The sequence below is a fragment of the Maylandia zebra genome, linkage group LG1 (genome assembly GCF_041146795.1).
Source record: "Maylandia zebra isolate NMK-2024a linkage group LG1, Mzebra_GT3a, whole genome shotgun sequence".
Lineage (NCBI taxonomy): Eukaryota > Metazoa > Chordata > Actinopteri > Cichliformes > Cichlidae > Maylandia > Maylandia zebra.
In genome coordinates this window covers 15,004,565-15,030,631 of record NC_135167.1, presented here as the reverse complement: position 1 = coordinate 15,030,631, position 26,067 = coordinate 15,004,565, and the positions used below count along the sequence as shown (strand labels likewise).

General features: G+C 39.5%; 1 protein-coding gene across 1 annotated transcript in view; it reads right to left on the bottom strand.

The window, feature by feature from the left end:
- itsn2b (intersectin 2b) overlaps nucleotides 1-26,067 on the bottom strand; it is a 37,975-nt gene that overhangs the window by 11,099 nt on the left and 809 nt on the right. Inside the window, exons 2-25 of the mRNA XM_012920336.2 lie at nucleotides 18,431-18,489; nucleotides 16,899-16,991; nucleotides 16,190-16,253; nucleotides 15,909-16,084; nucleotides 15,370-15,600; nucleotides 14,207-14,309; nucleotides 13,628-13,764; nucleotides 12,883-12,946; nucleotides 12,165-12,302; nucleotides 11,933-12,009; nucleotides 10,998-11,260; nucleotides 10,767-10,916; nucleotides 10,511-10,651; nucleotides 10,163-10,250; nucleotides 9,774-9,913; nucleotides 8,496-8,680; nucleotides 3,888-4,663; nucleotides 3,578-3,699; nucleotides 3,193-3,450; nucleotides 2,903-3,099; nucleotides 1,665-1,717; nucleotides 1,047-1,213; nucleotides 842-872; nucleotides 634-755 (exon numbers count right to left, since the gene is read on the bottom strand). Coding sequence (XP_012775790.1) covers nucleotides 634-755; nucleotides 842-872; nucleotides 1,047-1,213; nucleotides 1,665-1,717; nucleotides 2,903-3,099; nucleotides 3,193-3,450; nucleotides 3,578-3,699; nucleotides 3,888-4,663; nucleotides 8,496-8,680; nucleotides 9,774-9,913; nucleotides 10,163-10,250; nucleotides 10,511-10,651; nucleotides 10,767-10,916; nucleotides 10,998-11,260; nucleotides 11,933-12,009; nucleotides 12,165-12,302; nucleotides 12,883-12,946; nucleotides 13,628-13,764; nucleotides 14,207-14,309; nucleotides 15,370-15,600; nucleotides 15,909-16,084; nucleotides 16,190-16,253; nucleotides 16,899-16,991; nucleotides 18,431-18,437 — 3,783 coding nt within the window. The 5' untranslated portion in view covers nucleotides 18,438-18,489. The remainder of the gene's footprint in view (nucleotides 1-633; nucleotides 756-841; nucleotides 873-1,046; nucleotides 1,214-1,664; nucleotides 1,718-2,902; nucleotides 3,100-3,192; nucleotides 3,451-3,577; nucleotides 3,700-3,887; nucleotides 4,664-8,495; nucleotides 8,681-9,773; nucleotides 9,914-10,162; nucleotides 10,251-10,510; nucleotides 10,652-10,766; nucleotides 10,917-10,997; nucleotides 11,261-11,932; nucleotides 12,010-12,164; nucleotides 12,303-12,882; nucleotides 12,947-13,627; nucleotides 13,765-14,206; nucleotides 14,310-15,369; nucleotides 15,601-15,908; nucleotides 16,085-16,189; nucleotides 16,254-16,898; nucleotides 16,992-18,430; nucleotides 18,490-26,067) is intronic.

Sequence of the window (26,067 nt, the reverse complement as noted above, 5' to 3'; positions counted from 1 at the left end):
TGTGTACAATACTGCAAAACTTAGTAAATAGGCCCAGTATCACAGATACCAAGTATCTTTGAACAAGGCAGATGGGCATGCTGGGAATTCTAATGTGCAGGAATGTGGAAAATGTGCAGGAACCTGTTGAAGTCAACAGTGCAACAGCTTGTGTGATCATTGTGTGTTTGTTGTCCAGCAGTATAATAAATTATGTTTAGCAAAGAAAAAGATAAAAGTGGTTCTCTAAGGAGGAAGGAGAAACATAGGCAGAATGAGTACAGCCACAACTTTGGAGATGAGTGCTGTCAATGACTTTGTTGAGTGCAAGGCCTGAAAGAGGAAGATGAGTGACTGAAACACTTCTTATATGTTGGAAATATGTACTCATAGTGGAATATGTGTGTGTGAAATATCTATAAGCTAAATAATGAGGAATTTTATAAATGAGTGTGCTTGTTATACGGTGACCAATCCACTCAGTCTGTGAGGACCTGTGGTTAATGGGCTTCTCACCGTTGTTCGTGCTTATAGACATTCGAGTTGTCTTTGTGCCTTTGTGTCAGCAAGGATGAATCTGTTTTGGGCTTGTGGTAGCCTAGTTAAAAAAAAAAAAAAAAAAGACTATAACTTTAAAAACCCCTAAACGCTGACCTGCAGTTCACCAAGCCACCAGCCTGAGACATCCTTGCTGAGGATGAGGATGAGCTGGCCATTTTCCAGATTCAGCTGCTCAGGACCAGTAGAAGCGTGAGGCCTAGTAACCTGAGCGACCTCTGTGGACATAAAACACAAACAACTTATTTCAGAAAAATGTACAATCAGGACTTCAACAAAACATGTTTGAAATTTAGAACGTTACCTTGCTTTTTCTTTCCAGATGTGCTCGATGTCTGAAAATAAAAGATGGGTTTATATTTTAGTATGTGTTCTTTTATAACCCTTTATGTTATAATGCAATCTATTATGAAATTGTCACAAACTGAAGTCTTAAATAAGACCTTCCCAAATTATTTATTGCAGCAGACCAGTTCATGCCCCGTGTGTGTTATGTTGAGTGTTCTTACATCTGTCTCTTTAGGTTTGACGTAGTTGCTGGGGAAGACGCCCGTGCGGTTTCCTATCGAGCCGTTCCACCACTCTCCATCTCTCTTGCTCACCAGGATCACATCTCCCTCTTTGAATGTCAGATCACCGGACTGTGGAGACTCGTAGGTGTACAAGGCCACAAATTCTGGAAAAGAAAAAGAATCAAAAAGACTAAAACACAACAATACAGCTATAGGCCCACGTGTTGTTTACATCGATAAACTAACCTCCATCATAGTCCAATTAAAAGAGTCAACAAATCCTGAATGATAGCAGATGAACAGTAATGTTGAATTTTGAATGAAGCATATATTATCTAAATAAATGTGAAAAGCTAAACAAATCGACATCAAGGAGGGAAAAATTGTGTAGTTTAGGCTGTTCAATCATTTAATCTTTATAAAATGTTAAAATATGATCCCAAAAAGTTGATTCTGTTCATCTGGACGTTGAGTTTTCAGTGGGAGAAACGTTTCTTTGCTTATCCAAGTGACTTCCTCAAACAGACTGTCAAACAGACTGCATACAGTTTGGACTCTTAGTTGTATTCAATATCAGGAAGCGCAGTTTACATTTCACAAGACTTTTTACTTTACCTTCAAGCTGCAGGCTATCCCCATCAGGAGCATCAGCAGAGGAGCTCTTCACACTGTAAAGACAGAGACAATATTATAGTACATACATGCATAGTAGTCTGGCAATCCACCCATGCATCTCCCAAAACTTATGACGCCACACGCAAAGTTTAACTAAAGAAATGCAAACCTTTCTAGTCATTGGGGAATCTGCTCAGGCCTTCGTAAACCTGCTGTCTCATTGTTTTGGTCACCAGCCAAATGTCACAAACACAGATGAACCTGCACTTGACTGACTAGTAAATCAAGAGCTTAAACTTCAGGCTCAGTTTCCTACAATACCAGCTGGAATCAAAGTGCATATCCTGCTGCACCTGTGAATGTAGGTGACTGGTCATGTTATCATGCGGCTTGACTTGACTGATTTAGTTTGAGATAATGGCACCAAAGTTTACATATGGAAGGCACACAGGATTACAGAGTTTATGCAAATTAATGGAGATTAATTAATTAAACAAAAGACAATGAAGTATGTTTTTCTGTTTTACTGATTTTACATAAGTACACAAAGCCAACGTTCCCACCATACAACAGACTGTCTAAATCAGGCTGGCCAACCCTTGAAAACATATCTCCTTATGTTTACATTTGATTGAACGTGAAAGGTGAAAAACTGTATTTTTCACATGATCACTAAGACTTGAATTCAGCCGTGTGTCAGTAGTGAATAATGTTCATCCACACAGGAATTTTCTGCTTATTAGTGGTCTAAAAGAGGTCTAAATTATACAAAGTGTACAACCTCAGATTGTCATGAAGGCTGAAGTTCAGATTAAATCTGCTTCAAAACTAAAAGTTAAAATGCTAAAATGATTAATGTTAAACAAGAAGAGATGTGTTTTCCCCTTTTATACATATATATAGTGATGGTAATAAGAGTGATATAGTAATAAGAGTCATTTTTAAAGAGTAAACCATAATAAACCAAATATTAACATTTTTGCAGCCTGAATTACTCTTTAAGCTGCGTATTTCATTACAGTAAAGTTTCAGGAAGAAAGTGTCTCCTAAAAGGAAAGGGAAAAAAAAAAAATCATTCTCAATGAGGCTTGTTAGTATTATCAGAAACTAAAATAACAGTAAGCGTTTCCATTTCCAAGGCTATAAAAGACTGTTGAGATTTTGAATCCAAATCCAAGAAGGAAAAAGCTGCTGATGTCTTAGAAAAAGTAAAGATCCACACATAAGCAAGTACTTACTTTGAACCCTCATCTTCTCCAATAGGTTTCACATATGTTTTGGGGAACCAGCCCTGTTCGTCGTTCAGTTTTCCCAGCCACCAGTTCTCCTGCTGCTCCAATACCTGAATCACATCGTCCTTATTAAAGTTCAGATGACTATCTGTCTTTGCTGTCCAGGAACAGAGCGCCTGGGCTAACAGGGTACCCACCACCCGCTGATGAAAAGATAACAGCACAGAGAGGTTGAACCTATCCACATAATAATTATACAGTTGTAAGGAGCAGTAAGTGCTGTGTGAAGCCCTCACCTGTTCCTGACTCTCAGAAGTTGCAGGGTTTGGAGAATGTGTTGGTGTGAAGGCGGATTTTGTCCCGGACACTTTGGCAGCCTTAAGAGCATTACTAAGCTGTGACTGCAGCGGTAGTTTAGCAGGAGGAGCAGGAGCAGTGCTATCAGCTGTATTCGATGGGCCCACTCTCTCGACGTAGCTCTCTGGGAACCAGCCCATCGTCCCCTGCTTGCTGCCATACAGCCAGCCTTCCTCTCGCTCTGTCGTCTCATCAACCTGAGCAGAGGAGAGAAGGTTTGAGACAGGAAAGTTAAAAGCTGAGGGTCAAAAAAACAACAACAACAAGAAAAAAAGAAAGAAAAAAAAAGAAAAGAAAAGAGTGAACCCCTGATTTTATTCCTACCTCGATGATGTCATCTGTTTCCAGGCTGAGCTCTTCGTTGTTTCGTGCAGTAAATGGGTAGACTGCTTTGAAGGATGTGAGTGATGCTGACTTCCTGTGCTGCTTGGCCCTCGGCTGCCCGCCTGTAGCACCAAATCAGACATCATTATTATTAACCTTTATTTAACCAGGAAAAGTCCCATTGAGATTAAAAACCTCTTTTGCAAGGGAGTCCTGGCCAAGAGGCGACAACACATAAAGTGAAGTGATCTATAAAACAAAGACAACAGAAGCTGATAAAGGTTTCAAAACATGCAACTGTCCCTCACACCTTTCCGCTCCTCCAGCCCTCTCAGCAGAGCTTGAATATCAATCTTCCCTCCTGTTTTAGGTGGTTGCTGCTGCTGCTTCTGCTGACGAGACGCCTCCTCCTTCCGCTTTCTCTCCTCTTCAGCTTTCCTCCTCTTTTCTTCCTCCTCCTTTCTCTTCCTCTCCTCTTCTGCCCTTTTTCTCTCCTCCTCACGCCTCTTCCTCTCCTCCTCTTGCTGCTGATGAAGCCTTCTCCTCTCTTCTTCCCGCTTCCTCTTCTCCTCCTCCTCCTGCTTTCGCCTTTCCTCTGCGTCTCGGAAAGCTGCTTCAGCAGCCCTCTGTCTTCTCCTCTCCTCCTCCTCTCTCTCCCTTCGGCGCTCCTCTTCCCTTCGCACCTCTTCTAACCTTTTCCGCTCCTCCTCTAACCTCTTCCTCTCCTCCTCCTCCCTTCTGCGTCGTTCCTCCTCTTCTCTCCTTCTCTTCTCCTCTTGCCTCCTCTCCTCCTCCAGTTTTCTCCTCTCTTCTTCTAGCTTCCTCTTCTCCTCCTCCAGCTTTCGCCTCTCCTCCTCCTGCCTCCGCCTCTCTGCTTGGCGCTGGCGCTCTTCTTCTTCTCTTTTCCTTCTCTCCTCTTCCTCTCGTTTTCTCCGCTCTGCCTCCTCCCTTGCTCTGAGCTCTCGTTCTGCCTGCTCCTTGGCAGCCTGGATGAGAGCCTGTCTCTGTCTCTCCTCCTCTTCCCTCTGTTTGGCCTCCCTCTCTTCCTGAAGCTTTCTCTGACGCTCCCTTTCCATCCTAATACGCCTGTAAGTGAGAAAAAAAAACAAGCTTTAAAAGTCTGAACATTAAAATGAAAAAGTTATTTGTGATGATGTGAGAAAATATTCAAAACAACCAATATATCAGGGTGCACCACACCTTCCACCCCAGCCCAGAAGAATTTGATCAGAGGACTGGAAAGTTGAGTTTATAAGGCATACACACCTCAAATTAACGCACTATTAACTGGTCATTATTTGTTTATTTGTTTATTTATAAGGAACCCCATTAGCTTCCACAACAGTGGTTGCTAGTCTTCCTGGGGCCCAAGCCATCAAATATCTCCAAATAAAATGTTACAACAATTAGATCTACAGTAAAGTTTTACAATACTGAAATGTAAACATGTGAATATTAAAAATTATATAAAAGCAGAAAACCAAAACAAAACACTCAAACAAAATACACAATTTCCATTACAAGTGATATTACCCTCTACAATTTTTACAAATACATTAAAAACTGCCTAAATAGGCTTTTAGGTGATTTTTAAAATTATGAATTGAAGCCAATTCTCTTATTGCCTCAGGTAACTTATTCCACTGAAACGATGCTCTGAATATAACAGAGTTTTTCAAAAAGTTACTTTTAACACGAGGAATTACTAAATTGTGGTTGGTTGAGAATCGTGTGGCATGATTATGAATTTCATCTGGATACTGCAACTGAGCACAAAAAAAGTGTGGTGTGTTTAACAGTATTGTTTTCTTTAAAAATACAAGTAAGCCATAGTATAATTTAGCTTGTACAGAAAGCCAAGAAAGTTTATCATGCATTTTGTCAATACTTGTATAGTATGAACACCTTAACACTAATCTGGTCGCCCTATTTTGGACTAACTGAAGTCTATTCAGATCTGTCTTATTAGCTGCAGACCAGATGATTGAGCAGTACTCTAGATGAGATAATACTAATGCGTTAATGACATCTTTCATAACTGAAGAAGTAATATAAAAGGAGCATTTCCTAGCTATAGCTATGCCCTGTCCCATTTTCTTAATAACAGAATTGATGTGCTGAGACCATGAAAGGTGGTGGTTTATGGTAACACCAAGTAATTTAATCTGGGTGACCTGTTCTAATGCCGATCCAGCTATGGAAAGATTTAGTTGTGGACTGTTGATTAAACGTGCTCTACTTCCTATTAACATGGATTTGGATTTAGTCACATTTATAATCATGTTGTTTTTACTTATCCAATCAAACACATTCAGCAAATCTAGTTGTAATACGCTTGTCAATTCAGAGTGGCTACTGGCTGAATAAAACATGGTGGAATCATCAGCGTACATTACAAGATGAGATTTATCCAGGACATACGGCAAATCATTTGTAAAAACTGAGTAGAGAAGTGGACCGAGGCAGCTGCCTTGGGGTAGACCACAGTTCATTTCGCGGCCCTCCGAGAAATAACCATTATAATAAACCTTTTGCCTTCTTCCAGACAGATAACTTTCCATCCAGCACAAAGCAGCTGGTGAAAATCCATAACATTTTAGTTTATCTATCAGTAGATCATGATTTATTAAATCAAATGCAGCACTAAAATCCAGAAATACCACCCCGGCCAAATTCCCTTTATCTAGGTATTTGTACCAGTTATCTGTCATGTGAATGAGAGCTGAACTGGTGGAATAACCAGGTTTGTAGGCATGTTGAAACTGAGTGAGTAACTGATTTTCTATTAGATAATGTTGAATTTGTTCGTAGACAATCCTTTCCATAATTTTACTTAAAATGGGTAGCAGACTGATAGGTCTGCTGTTGACACCATTAAAAATGTCATTCTTGTTTTTAGGAATCGGAATTATTTTCGATTCTTTCCACTGCGATGGAAATAAGCTGCATGCCAGAGATTTATTAAATATGTGACATATAGGAAGGGACACAAACTTGGCTGCAACTTTGAGCAGTTTACTGTCTATGTTATCAGAACCGGAGGATGTATCATCAGGAAGTGATGTCAATAAGCGCTCTACCATCTGCACGTTCACTGCCTCAAACTTAAATTGGCATGGTTTATTATTCATGATAACATCCTGTATAAGACGACAGGATAAGGTGGGATCGCCTCTGCTCATATTCGATTTTAAATTTGTTATTTTATTGCTGTAATAATTCACAAAATAATTGGCAATATCCTTGGCTTTACTTATAAACGTACCACCCGTGTGGATGTGAGGCATCACCGGAGCAAGATCTCTACCCATTATATTATTTAAAACTTTCCACACCTTTTTGCTGTCCTTATTGGCCTCTTTGAGCTTAAGTTGATAATATTCTTTCTTTTTACGCCTATTCAATTTAGTTACTTGATTTCTTAACTCGCGATATCTTGCCCACTCTTGTGGACTGATAGACTTATGTGCTTTTGCTTTTGCTATATCCCTCTCTGACATTGCAACCTTAAGTTCGTTATCTAACCAAGGTGCATAGTTCTTTTTAACAGTAAATCTTTTTAAGGGGGCATGTTTATCAGCCAGGTAGCAAAAGTTTTCAATAAACATAGATAATGCCCTATCAGGGTCATTCTCGAGGCAGATGTCAGTCCAGTGAATTTCTTTACATCATTAATATACTTATCTGCATTGAAATTTTTGTAAGATCTATGAAAAATAATCTTTTGTGCAGTTTTCAGTGGTTTCATTTTCTTAGTCAAACCTACAAGATTATGGTCACTATAGCCAACTGGAATAGAAACAATATTAGAGCAATGCTCAGGAACATTTGTATATATATGATCAATACATGATGATGACCTATGACCTCCTGCGTTGACCGTGACCCGGGTGGGAATAGTGATCATCTGAGACAGGCAACAAGCCGACGCTGATGAACTTATCTTTTTCTTTAAAAGACAAGAAGGAGCCGACCAATTAATATTAAAGTCTCCTAATAAAAACATGTCTTTGTTTTCCTCAGTTACTCTTTCTAGCATTTCACAGATTCGTTTTACATACAACATATGTATTTAACTATTACTAAGTTAAACTGATATAAAGATAACTGAAGAAAAGGCAGAAAGATTTAAATGTTTTGAGAAGAGACCATGTAGGAAAAATATCTCAAAAGTTAATCCAAAGCTATTTCAACTGGTTTGAAGAACATAATTGCAAAAAACTTCTGAGGACAAACAGAAGACGCTGGCCATGGCACGAGAACCTTTTCTAGGCTAAAAGTTTTGGATCTACTAAAGCAGCGGTCCCCAACTCCCGGGCCTCGGACCGGTACCGGGCCGCGAGAGTTGGGGCTCGGGTGTGAAATGTATGGTTTTCAGGGTTTTTATCGGTTTTCAGCATTATTTTGTTATCGTTTTTAATCATTAACTCGGTTTTCCTGGGTCTTTTCATGTGTGTTATGAATAAATCTTCTTTTTTTGGTACCGGTACTAGTTTTATTTTGTTGTATTTATCCGCGACACCTTAAAGGCCGGTCCGTGAAAATATTGTCAGGCATAAACCGGTCCGTGGCGCAAAAAAGGTTGGGGACCGCTGTACTAAAGTGTCAATCTCAGCGTAAATTGTTCGATATGGATCCTGCCTATTTTGGGGTTTTGTTTTTTGAACTGATGACATTATTTTCATCTCGGAATTGTGTGAATTATCAGTATATGGAGTTGTTACATTTTTTTCTATTGGTCTCTTTATCTTTTTGATCATGACAAAAAAGGTTATTTTTTAAGTAAACAACATCATCAAACTTGACTGAATAACAAATTATATCCAGTATTCAATAACATCTTAATACGAGCATATGGCATCTGCTGTATAACTGATGACTAATATTTATAACACACAAATGTAAATTCAAAGTGTACCTCTGAGCTTCTTCCTCTTCCTCCCTGCGCCTCCTTTCCTCCTCTTGTCGTTTCCTCTCTTCTTCCTTCCTCCTCATCTCCTCTTCTTGCTCCTTCTTTCGCATGAGTTCACGCTGTTTGTCTTCTTTTATGCTGCGCAGTTTCTCCAGTGCAGCCTGCTGATTTCTTTGGCTCTCTCTCAGTTCCTGGTGTAAACAAAGATAGTTCACATAATTACTAGCAGTCTGAAAGATAAATGGCTGAATTAAAGGATGCAAGACGGACATGGGCACAGTCTAAGGCCTATAAACAAACAGCATCCAACACCTGACTAAATATTATGAAAAAGTAGAAAAGAAAGAGATAAATTAGGGGACCAAAACACAAGATACAACAAGGCAAGAACAATAATGAGACCTAAAGCAAAAACCTTTAGTAGGTAGAAGAGGTTACGGAGGCAGGCCAGCAGAGAGAGGAGAGCCTGGAGTATTGACTCCTCAGCACCCACACACTGAAAAGGGGAATGAAATGGGCGAATGGGAAGAGAGGAAAGGATCCAGTGTAGGGAAGAGCAGAAATGTCCAGAAGACGAGGAAAAAGAGGAATCAAAGTTTAAGATGTCGTATCAGATGCCAAAGTAGGAAGTATGGCAGGGAAGGAGAAAGACAAAAAAGGCCTCAAGGGCCAGGAAGCAATATTAGTGATCAGCTGTAAAGGACACAGTCTAATATTCAATTTGATAAATCACTGCTTTTAAATTTATATTAGGAAAACAGTCTCCTTAAAAATTAAAATAAATATGTTTCAAGGAAGTCGATCCAAACTAGCAGCCCCTTTTTATCAAAGCTTTACAGTTCTACGATTTTGCACTGCTGAGAATAAGTGCAAAAAAATAATATAATCCACAGAGCTTGAGATTCTGGCCCTTAACTGATCAAGGATGGAAACCATCCTACACATTCCATAAGAACTGCAAGAAGACATTAACTATTGTTCCCTGACACGGCTGCCATGAACCTCAACGACTGCAAAAACAAGCATTCAACATTTTCTCATGAGAGTATTCTAAGGCTGTTTTCACACCTGCAGTGTTTAGTCCGTTTAAATCCAACATAACTCGGTACCACACACATGCAAAGAACACAAACTGTACCTACTAGCTGTAAAATAAACTAAGGGCTTGCTTAGTTTATTAGCCACAAGACGAGAACACAGCACCTTCTACCTGTATTTACTGTGTTGCTGCTGCTCCACACGCATCTGGCCAAAAAGCAGACTGAAGTAGTGACAGATTCCTACCTGCATGTCTTTGTTATACTGGTCCATTTCTGCTAGTTTGGCAGCCGTCTCTTTCTCCAGAACTTCAAGCTGTTCTCGCAGTTTCATACACGTCCCTTTTTTCTCCGTCATGCTCACTTTTAGGGTGGACACTGTCGATGCTACAAGCAGATAAAATACAGTCACTGCGGTAACTGGTGGTACATCTATCAGACAACAATCCATAAATTGTTTGCATTTACTTCTTCTGGTTGCATGTATTAAGTAATTATAATTACAACAGGTATAATGAAAACCGTGATAATTAAAATGAGTCAATTTGCCATATAAGAGGTATTCTTTTCATTTTATTTTCCATTTTTTTATGATTGATGGTCCAAAGCTTGGCATGTTAATTTTTCACTACTAACCAGGCAGGTTATTCAGAGACATATTTTTCAGCTTTTCAGTCAGTCTTTTCTGCTCCGGAGTCAAGTGGGACAACTTTCTCTGGAACTCCTAATGGATAAAAAAAAAAAGAAAAGAAAAGAAAAAAAAATGCATCACTGGAGGGGGGCGGAGTTTCAAAAAAAGATTAACAGACACACACCCTCTCAATAAAGCAATACTCATATACATAGGTAAACTACTAAACAACTATCCTTGCTACTTTCAGCACTAAATGTCATAATATTAGGATATTATAGAAATACACAAGGAACTGAATGAAACTCAGAAATGATCTCAGAAAAAAAATGGGGAAGAAAAAAAGCACAGACCTCAATTTGTTTCTGCAGATTGTTAATATCCTGCTGACGTGCCTCCTTCCTTTGATTGTTAAGATCAAGCTCAGTCTTCTGAAGTTTTTTCTTGTTCTGAAAGTCACGCAGGCGGTCCGAGATCTGACGGTGCTTGTCACCCTAAAAGAGGTAGAGACAGAAGAACAGAGATGAGATAGCTTAAAAAACCTCCACAACATGTAGACAGAAAGTATTTTTGCTCTATGTTGGACTGAAATGTCTCTTCAGCACTCACCACTGCCTCCAACTCCAACTCCAGGCTCCTCTTCTTAGCTTTCAGTTTGGTGATTTCATCCTGCTCTTGTTCCTTCTTTAACTGGAGCTCTCCTTTCCTCCTCCTCTCCCACTCCTCTTTTCTCTGACGCTCGAGCTCCCGCTGTGCAGCCTAGAATAAACGGACACACAGAAGTAAGTACACCACGCATCACTGCGAACAAACCAACTCATTCAGAGACGTTCACCTCACCTCTTTTCTCTCCATCTCCCTCTGCCGTTCTTCCTCTTTCTGTCTCTCCAGCTCTCTTTGGAGCTCGAGCCTCCTCTCCTCCTCTTTCCTCCTTCTCTCCTCAGCCTCCCAAGCCTCTTTCTCTCTCTTCTCTCGCTCTTCTTTCTCTTTCTGAGCACGCCGCTCCTGCTCCCTCCTCTCAGCGTCCAGTAGGGCCTGTCGTCTTTTCTCCAACTCTGCATTCCCTCGTTCCAAGTTTGCTTTGAATTTATCTTCAAATGATACTAAAAATAAAGTAGGAAGACATGACAGATCACTGTACTTTTCATGTAACATTAAGAAAAGAATTGTGAACATGTATGTGACTAAATACTGATTATTTATTTGAGATCATGTCTTAAAAAAAAAAAAAAATTGTGAATGATTTTTATAAGATTTGGAGGATTAGCATTTAACAACGTCCAAACATTCCAGCTGCTACTTGTAGCCTAAGTCACCAATACGTGCACCACATTCCAGATTCTGTTCTTTAAAGACTCAGACTTATTACTAGAGTTTGACCGACTGTTTCCATTTTACTATGCGCAGCTTCTCTCATATTTATGATAAAATCATTTTAATCTGTGCATCATTTTCTTTTGTATTTTTGGTAGTCAAATCTATGCACTACATGGGAAACACACAGATGAGCTGCAAGTTTTGTAACTCATCTTATTTGAAGTCCATAGTAGTGAACCAAGGAAACAGAGAGAGAAAAAAAGAGGGTTAAAGCTGAGATGTGAAATGCAGTTACAAGAAGAGGGGAAACTCAAATTACACCCATTATATTAGTATTTCTCAGTGTTCAAAAAAATAAAATAAATATTTATGATCCATAGCTGCTGGCTGCACATGAACCCTCAGTTTAAAAAGGCTGCTGCCTGTGTGAGTTGGTTGTGTTTATTGGTAGTACTGACTGTTCATTTTTGGTTTCTGTGGCGGTTCAATTTCCAAGTTATCAATCAGGGAAGAGCTGAGGCCATTCGTGGCACTCCTGCAATACAGATTTCAATCAGTTTCTTTGAAAATACAGCATGCAACATCACTCACATAATAACAAGGTTTTGTGCAAAAAACGTTACGTCACGCATTTATATATAGAGAATGTTGGAGAGGTTTTGGTCAAGCAGAACATGTGTGTCCACATACCTCTGTGAGGGTGGTACCAGCTCAGTTGGCAGTGTTAATGGCAGTGGTTGACCACTCTTTGCCAAATCCACGAGGTGCATTGCCAGAATAAACTCCTCCGCTTGTAGCTTGCCATCTTTATCCACATCTGCTAAATTCCTGCAGGAAATTTGCAAGTTGGACTTTTATAGAACATAATGTACACTTATCATACTTAAATTCAGCAGAATAATATTCATGGGAAATAAATATTGTTACTCAGGAATATTTGGACCTCATATTTACAATTACAACATCAATATTACAGCTATTGGACTTGCTGCTCTGACATAACCAGACTAGGTGTTGAAGCACAAGATGCATGATCATATAAAACTAACTCAACCAAATTCAATAAAAACAATTAACAGTTATAGCATTAAGTAGCTAACTGTAGAAAACATGTCCATTTGATTTGATAAATCCTGCTGTATTCAGTTGCGTAAAAAATATTGTAGAACAAAAGAAAAACAAAGAAAAAAAACCAGCAAATCTATTGTCAGATTTTTTAACCCATTTTAACAAGTAATAGATACTGGGAACAGCATTCTTAAAACAAAAAACAATTACTTCCTTAATAATGAAAGCGGTATTGTGATAATGCTACAACTGCATGACCTTTCATACTTCTGGCTGCCAAACCTGACTGTAGTAATCAAAAGACATGTTCAGACACACCAAAATACACACATAATCCTACCAGATGGAGGCCAGTTGTATTTTTGTCAGCATCGTACTTTCCATCACACCCTTCACCTGCAGACCTGGTAAGAAGAGGAACAAATGTCAGAGCTGTGGAGCACAGAGGTGTGGGGGTGTGGAAGAAGAAAGGAGTGGTGTGTGTGAAATAGTACAGTGGCTGATGATATATGAATTAATCTACATATAACGTGTGGTGAAGACAGGAAGCAGTTGCAACACCATAACCAATTTTTCCTAGAGTGACATTGTACAAAGTTTCAAAATTCTAAAAAGCAGATGATGGTAAACAGTCTGTGACAGCATGAAAACATTCAGCTTTTTCCAAAGGTCTACAAGGACACAAAATTTGAAGGAATAAAAGAAGCCCTTTGTGTAATTTTGTTACCATACAGACTGCGTAATAACAGTCAAGTTGCATTACTAAGAAAATTGGGGGGAAAAAATCTGACCTTCATTGTCATTTCAATAAATCTTTGTTTTTTCATAAGAACAGGTTTTACAAGGTTTGCAGAACAAAAGGACAAACAAATACTTGACTGTGTGCATGTGTGTGTTGAGAAACACTGTGACTGAACACACCCGCTACTATAGCCTCCACTACTTAAAGCTAACTAAAGGTTGATACAGGGGAAAAAAAGAGGGAGGAAAATGAAGTCATCAGTGACTGTCTCCACACCTAAATTCCATAAATAGTTTGGTTTTATATAACCTATACAGTGAGCATACACATAAATGCATTATACCAGTGAGGTATCCAATCATCTGTTTATCCAAGCTGTTGAACTGCTGTCTGTATTTAAGTCTGGAAGCATGTGGCACAGCCCAGTCACTGGGAACAGCATTCATGGGGGACATCACAGATGGGGTTGAAGAACCGGAGCTGAAAAACAATACACCAAATGTTTATGTTTGTACAGATAATAGCCCTTTCCCATTAATACCTACTCAGCTTGACTCAACTCAATTTCTGAAATTTTATTTTTCTGACATATAGCAATGCAGCCAGAAGTCCTGTAATGTCATTTGTATGCATCACGGAGTGGATTTTTGTGAGTAGTCGCTTTTGACACCATTGAATCGGCAGTCAGTGGCAGGCAGTCTGTTGCTGTTGTTGTCACATTTTTCGTGTCGACTCAGATCACTTGGGACCCTGGTTGAGTAGTTACTAAAAAAGTACCTAGAACCGAGTTCTAACACTTAATGGAAACCCTACAGACCCAGTCGAGATGAGCAGGTACTAGTTGAAAAGGGCTAAAAGAAACTGACAAGGTAAACAAGTCAGAGGTTGCCCAGACATGCTTACGTATATGTGCAGGTCTTACCTGCCAGATCCCAGGTCTAGCAGTGTTGGGGCCATGTTTATACCAGCAGGCGAAGAGGCGCGTCCAAGCGGAGAGGCGTAAGAGGTCGCAGATAGAGGTAGGCCTGAAGCAGAGACACACATGCGCGTTAATCATATTTCAACAATAGGGCACAAAATGTTATTCACACACTTAACCACAATTACAAAATGTGATGTTCTTTTTTTCACTTGGTGGAAAAGTTGAGGGTTCTGTCTTTACAGTTTTCTTAAATGGCAGATGCCTGTACTGTGATCACTGTTGTAACCTTGTCAAGGACAGGGAGGCCATTTGTATGGAGATGAGACAGAAACCTGACTCTGCAAAACAGGACAGGAGCCATTCCATTTTCCTGGTTTTCCCTTAAAATACCCAGAACTGCTTCATTGTCAGCAAATATACAGTATTTAATATGAGAGAACAGCCAGCATTTCTCCTCAGCAGTTTTCATACTACAACAAACAGCAGATAAGCATCAAGAAAGCAATAACCAAAAAGACAAACAAGAGCTGTCTAACAGATCACACACAAAGATGAACATTCCCTCCATAACATGCATTATTCGAGTCCCCCAACCAATATCTAGTTTCTGATTAGTTTGAGGTATTTTCTTACGAGCATCGACGTGATGCAAAATTTGTGGATCTAGATCTAGTTTTAAGTGGACTCCAAAACTTAAGCACTACCAAGCTGCTTGGGCCAAACTCCAATCCAGGTCAAGTTTGCATACAAATCCTGCTCACTATTAGCTAATGCAAGTTTATCATGTTCAAAAGCTGACAGAATATTTAATACACTTTTTTCCAAATGTACTAATCTTTTAAAAAAAATAAACAAAACCAAAGTTGTTCAAGTTGTTGGACAAAACCTTCTCTTAAAACAGAAAAACTTTGAAAATCTTCAGAACAAAGTTCTGCTGCTTCATGGACTTGCTTCTTTAGTTAGTTTTCAGCCGTGACAACCTGATCAACTAGCATGATAAACATTGATCAGATAACACAAAGCGCTATGATAACCTGGAATATTTAAAGTGTAGCATATTTAATAATATCCTAATAGATTTCCTGTTAGAAGTCTCTCAGATACAAGATGAAAAAGACAAAAATGACAGCTAACTGATTAATGGATAAGAGAATTACACATACCAGTATTCAAACCTCCAGAAGAAATTGGCTGGAGGAGACCCATGGTGCCATTTGGTACTGTGGTATTTCCCATAATTGGAACCAGGGGCGTGGGGGCAGTGGACATCATTAGTGGGTTCATTCCTGATGATGAAGGAACCATTGGGCTGAGGCCCGTCATTGGTGTCATAGGTGACACGGCCATAGGAGTCAACATGGCAAGGTTTGTTCCATGCACCATAGAGCCAATTCCTATGACACAATTAGATACACCATTTTTGATCACAGTGACTAAATGCATGCATGGAAACAATCAGTCAGACACAGTTTAGATTAGTCTAAGTGCTCCGAAATCTTTGAATGGAGGATCTTCATTTAAACATTTTTTTTTTTTTAAAAATCATATTTTCGCTTCTACCTAGGAGCCATAGCAGCTCGTTCTTTCCCGTTTTTGTGGGCCATGTCCATTAAAGGAAAACTCCACATATTTGCCAATAGTAAAATGTTAATTTTCTAACAAATTCACTGCTATAGTGTACGATATAATAATAATATCGTACCATAGGCAGGGTTGGTGGGGTTGTTCATGGTGGGAGCACGCACTGGAGGCTGCTTCATGATGATTGGAAGCGATGAGGGAAGTGGTGTACCCGTAAGTTTTAGCTTTATAAGCTTCATAGCAACAGAAAACTCCAGCCGGTCCATCTTTCCATCTTTATTCATATCGGCCAGGCTCCTGGGAGACAGAACACAAAACATAAGCAAGGAAACGGTGATGGGTTCTCAGGAAGATCTTCTCAAGCACAGCATCTTATCCACTGTGAGTCTGTGTTTCTCTCACCATATATCAGCCAACACTGATGCAGGCAGCCCTGACTGAAGGAAAAACCTCTTTGCCTGGTCTCCTATAAAAAGACAGAGAGGGAAGAAAACAAAAAAGTGTCAGTTTACAAGTATGAGGTTGTACATCACTATCTGGACTTTAATACATATGTTATATTGGTTATATTTACATGTGCCTCGTCGCGTCTGTATTTGTACGTGTCTGTTTATTACTGTAAATCACAGGTGGGTAACATTTTCTCCAGCAGGCCACCCTCGTTTAGACACTCACTAAAATTCCATCCAAATATTTCATCAAAATTTATATGCATCTTGCCAGTTATTTAATGTTTAGCACTGCATAGATAAACCTGTTTTTTTCCTTTTAGGATGTTGCAGGGCAAACTGAGATGGCTCACAGGCCGGTTCTGGTCCTCGGGCCACATGTTTTCATTAATAAAGCACTTTTCAACTTTATTGGTGCTACAAAGCGCTTTACAATGTTTTCTACTTCCATACACAGGCACTGGCATGCCATCTGAAGGAACCTAGTATTCAATGTCTTGCACCAGGACACTTCAGCATGGGGAGGGGCTGGGGATTAGGGATACCAACTGAGTCACAGCCATTTGCAATTTCCAGTTTCATCATGATAAAATAGCACTCTGAAAACCAGCATCCAGTCACTGTGTGAATCATGGACAAACAGCATGTTTAAATGTCTGTACCTGTGACGTAGCCCATCGTTGGGGAGAGGGAGTCAAACATCTGATCATGTTTGTCCCTCTCCTCTGGGGAGATTGCCCACACACTTGGACCACCTGAGGGGGGAAAGGAAATGTAAAGTTTCAGTCATAGCCAGTGAGATTAAATAATACCAGGCAAATAGACCCCAAGAAGTAGCAGGCTTAATTTTTCTAATTAATGTCAGCTAATTTATCAGATATTCAGTTCACTTCACAAGATTACACAGGCGTAAAAAAAAAAGGAAACAGGAAGACAGGTGCACACACACAGACCAACTGACACAGATAAAGAGTACCCTGACGTCAGCCTCAGCAGCAGTCAGACACTGGGAATCCACCAGTATTGACAAAGTGATAATGAAGCTCAAATTTCACTTTGTTAAGTGCAAAACAAGACACTTTTACTGCTCTTCACCAAGGCTGTTTACTCCACGATATATCAACAACACCAACATATTAGGGCTGTTCGATATAACGATATATATCGGATGACGATATAAAAACGTCTATCGTTTCATTTGACGCTATCGTTTGTTTCGTGATGTTGCAAAATAAACTGTTTACCGCAATATTTTTTCATCGTTTTGATGGTCACTGTAGTGGCTATATTAATTTCTTAAAGTTCTCTCTTTCTCTTATATTTAATATAACCACACTACAGACGGACAAGCGCCTGTTTTTATGCCTTGTGGTTAGCAACAAGGACGGTAACACCATCGCGTGTCCGCTTGTTTATGTTCCACATAAACCTTTCACAATAAAGCTCAAGATCCTGTTGAGACTTTTCAAAATAAACTGAATCACGTGAAAGAGCAGATTATTTACGGAAGAGAAGTAAAAAAGAGCCGCCAGGTGTTAAAAAATAAACCTTAGACTCAAACGTTAGAACAGGCTTTTCCCCGCAGCACGCTGTGTAATAAATACTCACAAAGAAAACAGCGGCCATTACAACTTATGTCTAAAAATGTATAGTTTCATGCATCTATTAAAACACTCGACTCCAGCTACATGACGCGCAGCTGGAAACACTTCCCGCAAGTCGAGCTGCACGAGATTCACATAATTTACAGAAAATGTTACATTTGTGTGATTTATATCGTTATCAGGACGATAGAATTCTTATATCGGGATATGAGATTTTGGTCATATCGCACAGCCCTACAACATATATAACCTGCACCAACACCAAAAATATACTAATCTGGGTACTTTAATCCTGTCACTGAAGCTATCAGTAAACCTGGTGGGTTTAAAAAAAAAAAAAAGAAAGAAAGAAAGAAAAGAAAATATATGGACCAGACTTCAAAATTAGCACAACTGTGTCAAACTATAAAGAAGCTGGTCAAGAATATGTACACAAACGTAGGCCAAACACAACCCAGCAATTATCACTAAAACTAGCCTTATGTTGGCCTCAGCAGCTCTGCAGAGCCACATTCACACACCCCTCTTTCTTTCATTCTCCACACAGATTTAACACTGTCCTTTATACACACAAAACGCAGTGATCTTACCATTCATTTTCGCAGGTGGAGAACTCCCAGTGACGTCCTCAGCTACTGTTCACAGCCATCTGCAAAACACACATAAGCACGGTCCAGTAATCAGTCAATACTGTAGCTAAGAGAGGACAGTACTGTCATAGAGAGCAGGAAGATAAAAAGGCAGAGAGAGGTACAGAGACAGACCAGGCAGAGAGAGAGAGAGAGAGAGAGAGAGTGATTCTGGTCGGTCAGCAGAGTCAAACAGGGCTTCTCCTGTTCACTTTGGCCGCATCCCAAATCTTTTCAACCACATGGACTTTTTTAGTACTATCAACACTGACGTCGTAGTGGCCAGAGTGCAATCCATGCTACTACTAAAGCTAAACCGACACGCACTTATTAACATTTACTGTGTCCAGGAATACAAACCCTTGTTCAGTTCTGTTTGATCAGCTAATGTAGACTGAACAAAGGATCTACAGCCCTTTGGTGTTAAACAGACACCACTTCTTCAAAAAACTGCCCACGTTTGATGTACCGATGTTATACTTTGTTCATGTTTATTCCCCAGTGTGATGCAAACACCATCAAGTTATTATTATAGACACAAAGTTTTTGTTCAACTGCAGTCCATGATAGGACTACTTAATTATAGCAAATGTTAAACTTACAACCATTTACATTTTTTTCCTAAGAGCAATAGAAGAAAGGTTTTTGTAGACTCTTGAAAAATCTATAAGTTTCACAATACAAGAATCAATCCTGTTAGGATATTTCCAGCTCTCTATTTTCTAAAGCTTATGTGGGTCCAGGTCATGAAGGCAACAGTCTAATCAAAGAATAGCATTAGTTGAAATACGACAGTGAAAGACACCTTAGCACAGGGGTGGGTAATTAATTTTTAAAGTTAATATCCACCAGGAATGAGTTTATCCTCTACAATGGTGCAAGCTTCTTGTGTGACCCCTGGGGAAAATGACCCAGTCCTGCCTTCGAGTTTTACCTAGACAACCACAAAACGAACTCCACTGGTTACCAATATTCAGCAACAAACCAACGCTCAACAAGCACACTGTTTCCTGTGTGAACGCCCTTTAAGACTAAGCCCAGATGTTGTTTTGCTGCTTATACACTTTCAGTCTTTGTCCACAATTTGTAGCTATAGATACGATTACAATATGTCCATCTAGAGTAAAGTTGTAGCTCAACATTCAACTGTTGAAAATGAGTAAAGACAAGCTACTACACTAAAGCGACAAACCAATACTCTCAATGACTTTAAACCTGCCTTCCTGTTAGCAGTGACTATGACTCTTTCTCTATCTCATCAGGCTTTGAAACCGCTCTTGTTGAGTCATGCACTTGCAAACAAAGTGTGGGAATTGGCCTATTGTTGCATAAACCTGTTTTACGTAGTAGGAGGCTCAGCTTCTTCTTGAAGGTTGGGGTTTATAAGTTTCAAGTAATTGCATGTGATTGTGTGATCAGGCAGGTCTGTCCCAGTACTTTGGTCCAGACTAAATTATTATTATATAGGGACAGTCCACAGGGGTTGATTGTAATGTAAATAACAGGGTAAATGTAGCAGACTCTGTCTCATGTATCACATATGAACTCCTTGTTGACAGAAGGCGGTAAGTAGCTTTATGCTGGGTTGGAGAAATAGTTATAGGTCTTATCTGTGGCTGCTGTAGCACTCTTCCTGTTAAATGATCATTACAACATGCACAACAGAACAGAATTGTTTAGATCTGAGACAGTTATGAATGTCGTGTGAACTTATTTATAGAACCATTAATAACAGTAGTAATGCAACACTGAATACAGATGTAATCTTTAACTGTCCGACTGGTACGTCAACTATTTTCTTCACATTTTCTCTTTTCATTTCATATTCGCATCTTTAGAATGACAACTTTCCCTGTTATCATCACACTGCCATCAGCCGCTCAGATTCACATGATGAAGGTGGAGGAGGAAAAGCAGGAGAGAAATTCTAATCATTCCGCTCAGCACTTCCTGCCTAACCTACGAACAGAAGCATTTCCTTAATCAACATCAGTTGACAGGAAGTGATCACAGATCTTGGCGAGAGAGAGGCAGCTTTTAATGTCCTAAAAAATAAGCGTGAGAGCTGTGGTTGAAACTGACACAGTATTCCAGATTAAAGAGTCATTTATAGGTGATTACTGACATATCTGGTGACAAGAAGCCTGTGCATGAGAATATGAATGAGGGAGAGGAAAAAAAACAGAAAGAAAGTGCCTGGCTGACACTCTTACAAGGGCAGAGAATAACAAGAGAGGGCTAATCTACTGCCTGCCATCTGTCACTCTCCCTCTCTCCTTCCTTTCCCGAGTCAGACCATACTCTTATTCGATATCTCTGATCATCCATTCTTTCCTCTGCTTCTCCCATCTATTTTCCTAGCTGTTTAGATGGAGAGCATCAAATACAATCGTACTAGTTTTAAATGAATTTAGAGCATATCATTGTACTCTCTATATTGCCATCAGCAGTGACAATGGATGGTTTGGTTGTTCCTTTCAAGAAATGTACTTACTTATGGAGGTATTTGAAAGCCACTGACACTGAAGTCATGGAATCTAATGTCTGGTAACCCAACACTACAGGAATCTGAATGAATAAGTGAAAGAAAGCAGCAGACTGTTGGCTTTAAGGTTTACTGTTTCCACAGTAAGCAAGCAGTCTAACTTTCCTCACAGGGCGGCTGCCTGACCAACTGACCGATTGAACGTCGGACTTGGCTAGCACAAAGGAGTGACCTCAGTGGCAGAGTCAGCTTTGCAAACTTCATGCAAATACCTTCTGGAGTCGCCCTCCACATAAATACACACTGCCTCAGTAGAAGCCTTGTGCTGCTAAATGAATACCTCTGCTCCACCATTTGCATAGACTCCCCGAAGGTAAAATCAGAGTGAAGATCAACAACCAGAGCTCCACCTAACTTAAAAACTAACCTCATCTATACTTAACCAGTGATACAGAACCTTTTAAAAACATCTAAAAACAAGTAGGAAAAGGAAAAGCAAAAACAGATTCTAAGCTAGATGCACTGTTTTGACACAACTGAATCGCTCTATCAAGGAGACAGCTGCCTTGTAGATGGAATGTGCCATTACTGCAAGCAGGCGAAATAACTCACCTAGAAGCCATGTGCTGATAGTTATCAAATACGAAAGCAGAAAAATGCACCTCTAACTACATTTAGGAGACAGGCAGGCAGATACAATTTGTGAAAGGTGGTGAGCTTAGTACCAGACAAACAAGAGAAACTGGCAAAGCTGAAAAAAAGTCTTGTGAAACCAAAAGAAAAAAAGATCCAATGGAAACCGTGACAAGTTAAGTGAGCTATATATTATTCTACTTATGTTTGTTGAATTTAACTCAGAGAGCATAAAGAGGATGGACATAGCTTCCTTGTTACAAAAATAAGAAGCCCCTAAAAAAAAAATGTGGATTTTACCTAGTGGCCACCAGATGGCGATAGCTGTAGTTGCAAAAAACTTCTAATCCTATAAAAGTCTATTACATAGGTGTCAAACTCTGGCCCGCAGCCTAATTACATTTGGCCCGCGAAGCCATACCAAATTACTATTAGAGCTGGCCTACTGGTATTATACAGCTAATATATACATTGTTTAGTATTAAGCTTTGCTTGTTCCACATTCAGTTTTTCAGCAAAACTTGTTTGAGTCCATAAGAAGAGATTCATTCTTAAATCTGGAGGAAGATATTTTTCAATAAATATTAATGTTAGCCCGCGACCTTGTTCTAGTTTTGAATTTTGGCCCACTGTGTATTTGAGTTTGACACCCCTGGTCTATTAGGAAAACAGCTACCTTTATTGACGTTCATCTCAAGGCTTCAAAACAAAACTTCAAAAGGTGACATCCTGGTAGGTCTTTTATACTGTCTATGGTTTGAAATATGAACTTTTGAATAAAGCCACAGTTCCCAACAGCATTTGCAGGAGACACCAGGCAGAGACTGGGCGCTCAGGATCTGTGGTTTTCAACAAGACAACAACCTTAAGGATCCTGCCAAGAAAACACAGGGTGGCTCCCCACTGACAATCTTGAACTGACCCTGCCACAATCTGGGCACAAACCCAACAAAGCTCTCAGACTGTGAATTTACTGTGGACCAACACTCCTTATGAGTTGTGTTGAGTTTGAAAAACGATAGAAAACGTAGAAACGTCCAAAAGAAAGGTGTGTCAAACATATGTGATAATTCCCACAAAGGACTGAGGCTGTTACTGCTGCTATAATCAACATATAAATGAAAAAGAAAATTTGATATTTTCATTGATTTACCAAAGTTTACAATAAGTGTGGCGTAATGTACATAGTTCTGTAAAAAAACTGAAATAAAAACTTGAATGTCTAAAAACCTCTGAATGCACTACAGTAGTAGTGAACAGAAGCTCTCTGTAATGACAATAGAGCAGCAACCGCAATGCATGTCTTCAAATCTGAATAACAGCAAGAATCCAAGCTACTGATGTTCCTATGCCCAACACTTTGACTTCCTCCTAATTCTAGCTCTATTTGTGTGTGATGCTGTTTTTGAGTTACAGTGTGTGCATGAACAATATTTTTTAAAAACCTTGTGTAGTTCTGGATTTAAAAATAAAACAACCCAAAAAAGAACAGCTGTTATACAGCTTGTCTGTTATACAGCTTGTCTGTATAACTAGAATTCTGAGAAGTGGAAAATATGATAAACCCCTGGGTAGCAAAACACATAAGTCTGCCTAATGTGTCCACTCATCTTGGTGTGAACACACATGCAATAGCCATTGCTTTTGTCATAGTTCGGTACATAAATAGACATGTGACTCAGTGTCCCAACCTGCAGTTCATGAAACAGCTCTTTCACAATGGTGGAGAGGTGGTGAAACACTGTAGTATACTTGCTAACAGCCAGCAAAACAGTAACACTGATGTCCATAACACCACATAACCACTGTATACTGAAAGAAATAATCAAAATGAACAGTGGGACATTAGATCTTATTTTTCTTCGACCATAACAGTCTAAATTCCATTGCGGAAAGAGCTTTTCTTTACAAACTACAATCAAGAGTTTTTGTGTTTATATGCATATCAATTTGCTCTTTGGAGTTCTGCTGTGGACCTGCTTGTCTATCAGTTAGCATACACAACAGTGAAACCTGTTGGATAAATGGCATGACTGTTTCTGACCTTAGCTTCTTCAGTAGACACTTTGAACCATATGTGCCTTTCTTTCTGTCTGTTTATACCTTTTGCTTTGTGCTACTGTGTACCTCACTGCCATTACACCCTTGCTTAGAGTGAATCAAGAAATAACAAACATGACGTAACACTGTCAGGGATAGGGATGAGACTGAGAACAGAAACATATTCTCCTTGCTCAAGTTCCTCATTCGTGACCATCTTTTGAGCAACCCCCCCCCCAACTTTCTCACCAACTCTCATAACTTTGCATGTAAAACTGCACCCTGCCAGTCCTGTCATCATCACTGCTCTTTTCAGAGACAAACACTGCGTGAATGCCGTTCTAAGGAATGATTGATTTTCTGCCGCCTCGCTCACTGACCTCACACCAATGACATCAACTCCATCCACAGTTCTGTTTCTGCCCGATAACATCCTTTCTTCCCCTCTGTGTCCTCCTTTGTGTACAGTAAAATTACCCAAGCTTTCTCTTCAGCTGTTTTTAATGTGTATTTTCAATTCCTTCCCACAATACAGAGACAACTAACGGGTAGTTTTATTAAAGTGATACTTCAGCATCCACCCGCTCTGCAGTAAACACCCATCTACCACGCTCAGGGCTGCAAAGCAAACCAGCAGCGTTTCAGATTGGGTTTGATTAACTATGTTTGCAATGCCAGATTTTGTTTTCTTAAGAGGCATGGCACACCTCTCCCTCTTTTAGCCTGGGTTTGACTCACCTTGATTTGTCCATCTATCTGAATATGACAGGGCTGGAGAACGTACACTTCTAAATTTGTTGTTTGGCTTGTGCATGTGGCTCAGTGGGAACATGGCAATGCTTCACCACTGCCAACTTAAAAAAGACTGCGAGTCTGGTTTGACTGACAAGTTAATGTCGGACCAATATGTATATAATAAATGGAAGTTGGATGAGGAAAACGGTAGGCTGCTGCTTAGTGTCCAGTATTAAAATGACAAGCATCAAGTTAGGATTGGACACAAAGAGCTGCAGCTTGGTAAGACTCCTCCCTGTACTAACTCAGCATGTTAACCACTTTAATATTTTGCTGATTTCAGGGTTTTAATAGCCTACAACAGAACTCTGGTAGGTGATGATGTACGCAAACATGATGTGCCCACATATATTAAAGGCCATAAGTCTTTGTTACCTTATTAGAGAGACATTTGTGCATTTTCCTGTCAATTTAGGGGAACAAAATGACTACCCAGTGCTGGTAGGATAAATGCTACACTGGTGGAATATTGCTTTTCTCAAAAGAAAAGAACAGCAGATACACTCAGCATGCACTTCATTCCAGACCTTTCAAGCATTTTCTCTAAATCTCTGTCACTTATTTTTTTTCCAAGCAACTCTCTAATAAGGTTGGCCTTCGGGTAAAAGACTCTTTTAAGAAAAAAAAAAAAAAAAAAAAAAAAGCTAAAAGAACTATCTCTCCACTTATCAGTGTTATGCAATAACAAAATATTTGCACTGAAATAGACAGCACCGGAGCAAATGATGATAATTTTTTGTGCTGATGTGGTTTTTAAACAACATCCTGCCAAGTTAGAAAGATAAATGCTGCAATATGTTATCCTGCATTTTCCCCCCCAAGTTTTTTAATTAAACTTATTTGCAATCATCACTCACAGTAGTTCATATTATTTGTAGATTGTATCATGTTTCCAGATTAATTTTTATTTCAGTTCAGTTACTTTCCACATTGTGTTCCCTTATTTCAGTTAAGTTTTTATTACCTTCACTTTAGTTATAGTTGATCATATGCACGAATACCTCCTGGTTTAAGTTTTGTTGACCCAGTTTGACCAGACTTATAAAAACTAAAAGAATTTTCCCTCATTATATTTTAATTTTTAATAATTTTTATTATTAGTGAGCGGCATAGTAGTGCAGTGATTAGCACTTCCCAGCAAGAAGGAATGGGATTACCCTCCAGGCTTGGGACCCTTCTGCGTGAGTTTTCTCTCACAGCCCAAGGACTTGTATGTTAGGTTAATTGTTGATTGTAAACTGGCTGTAGGTGTTAATGTTAGCCCTGTGGTAGACTGGCGACCTGTCCAGGGTGCACCCCACCTCTGATCTTATTACAGCCGGGACATGCTCCAGAACCCCCACGATCCTGAATTGGATAAGCAATTCAGAAAATGCATAGATGTGTGGATAATAGTTTTCTACAATCCCAATACTATTTCAGTTAGCTCCCCCCAAGCTCACTGTTCATGGTCTTAATTAATTGTAAAAACAGAGATTTCGCAGGGAAGAACGATTGGGTGCAGCAGCACCAATCTACAGTAGCCTATAATAAATATGGTGAAGTAACCCTGTCAGCTATTGAGTTGGAATTAACACAAGAAATATATTTTGAATTCTTTCATTAAATATATTTGTGTGGGCCTCGGCTTTCACCAATTAGGTCA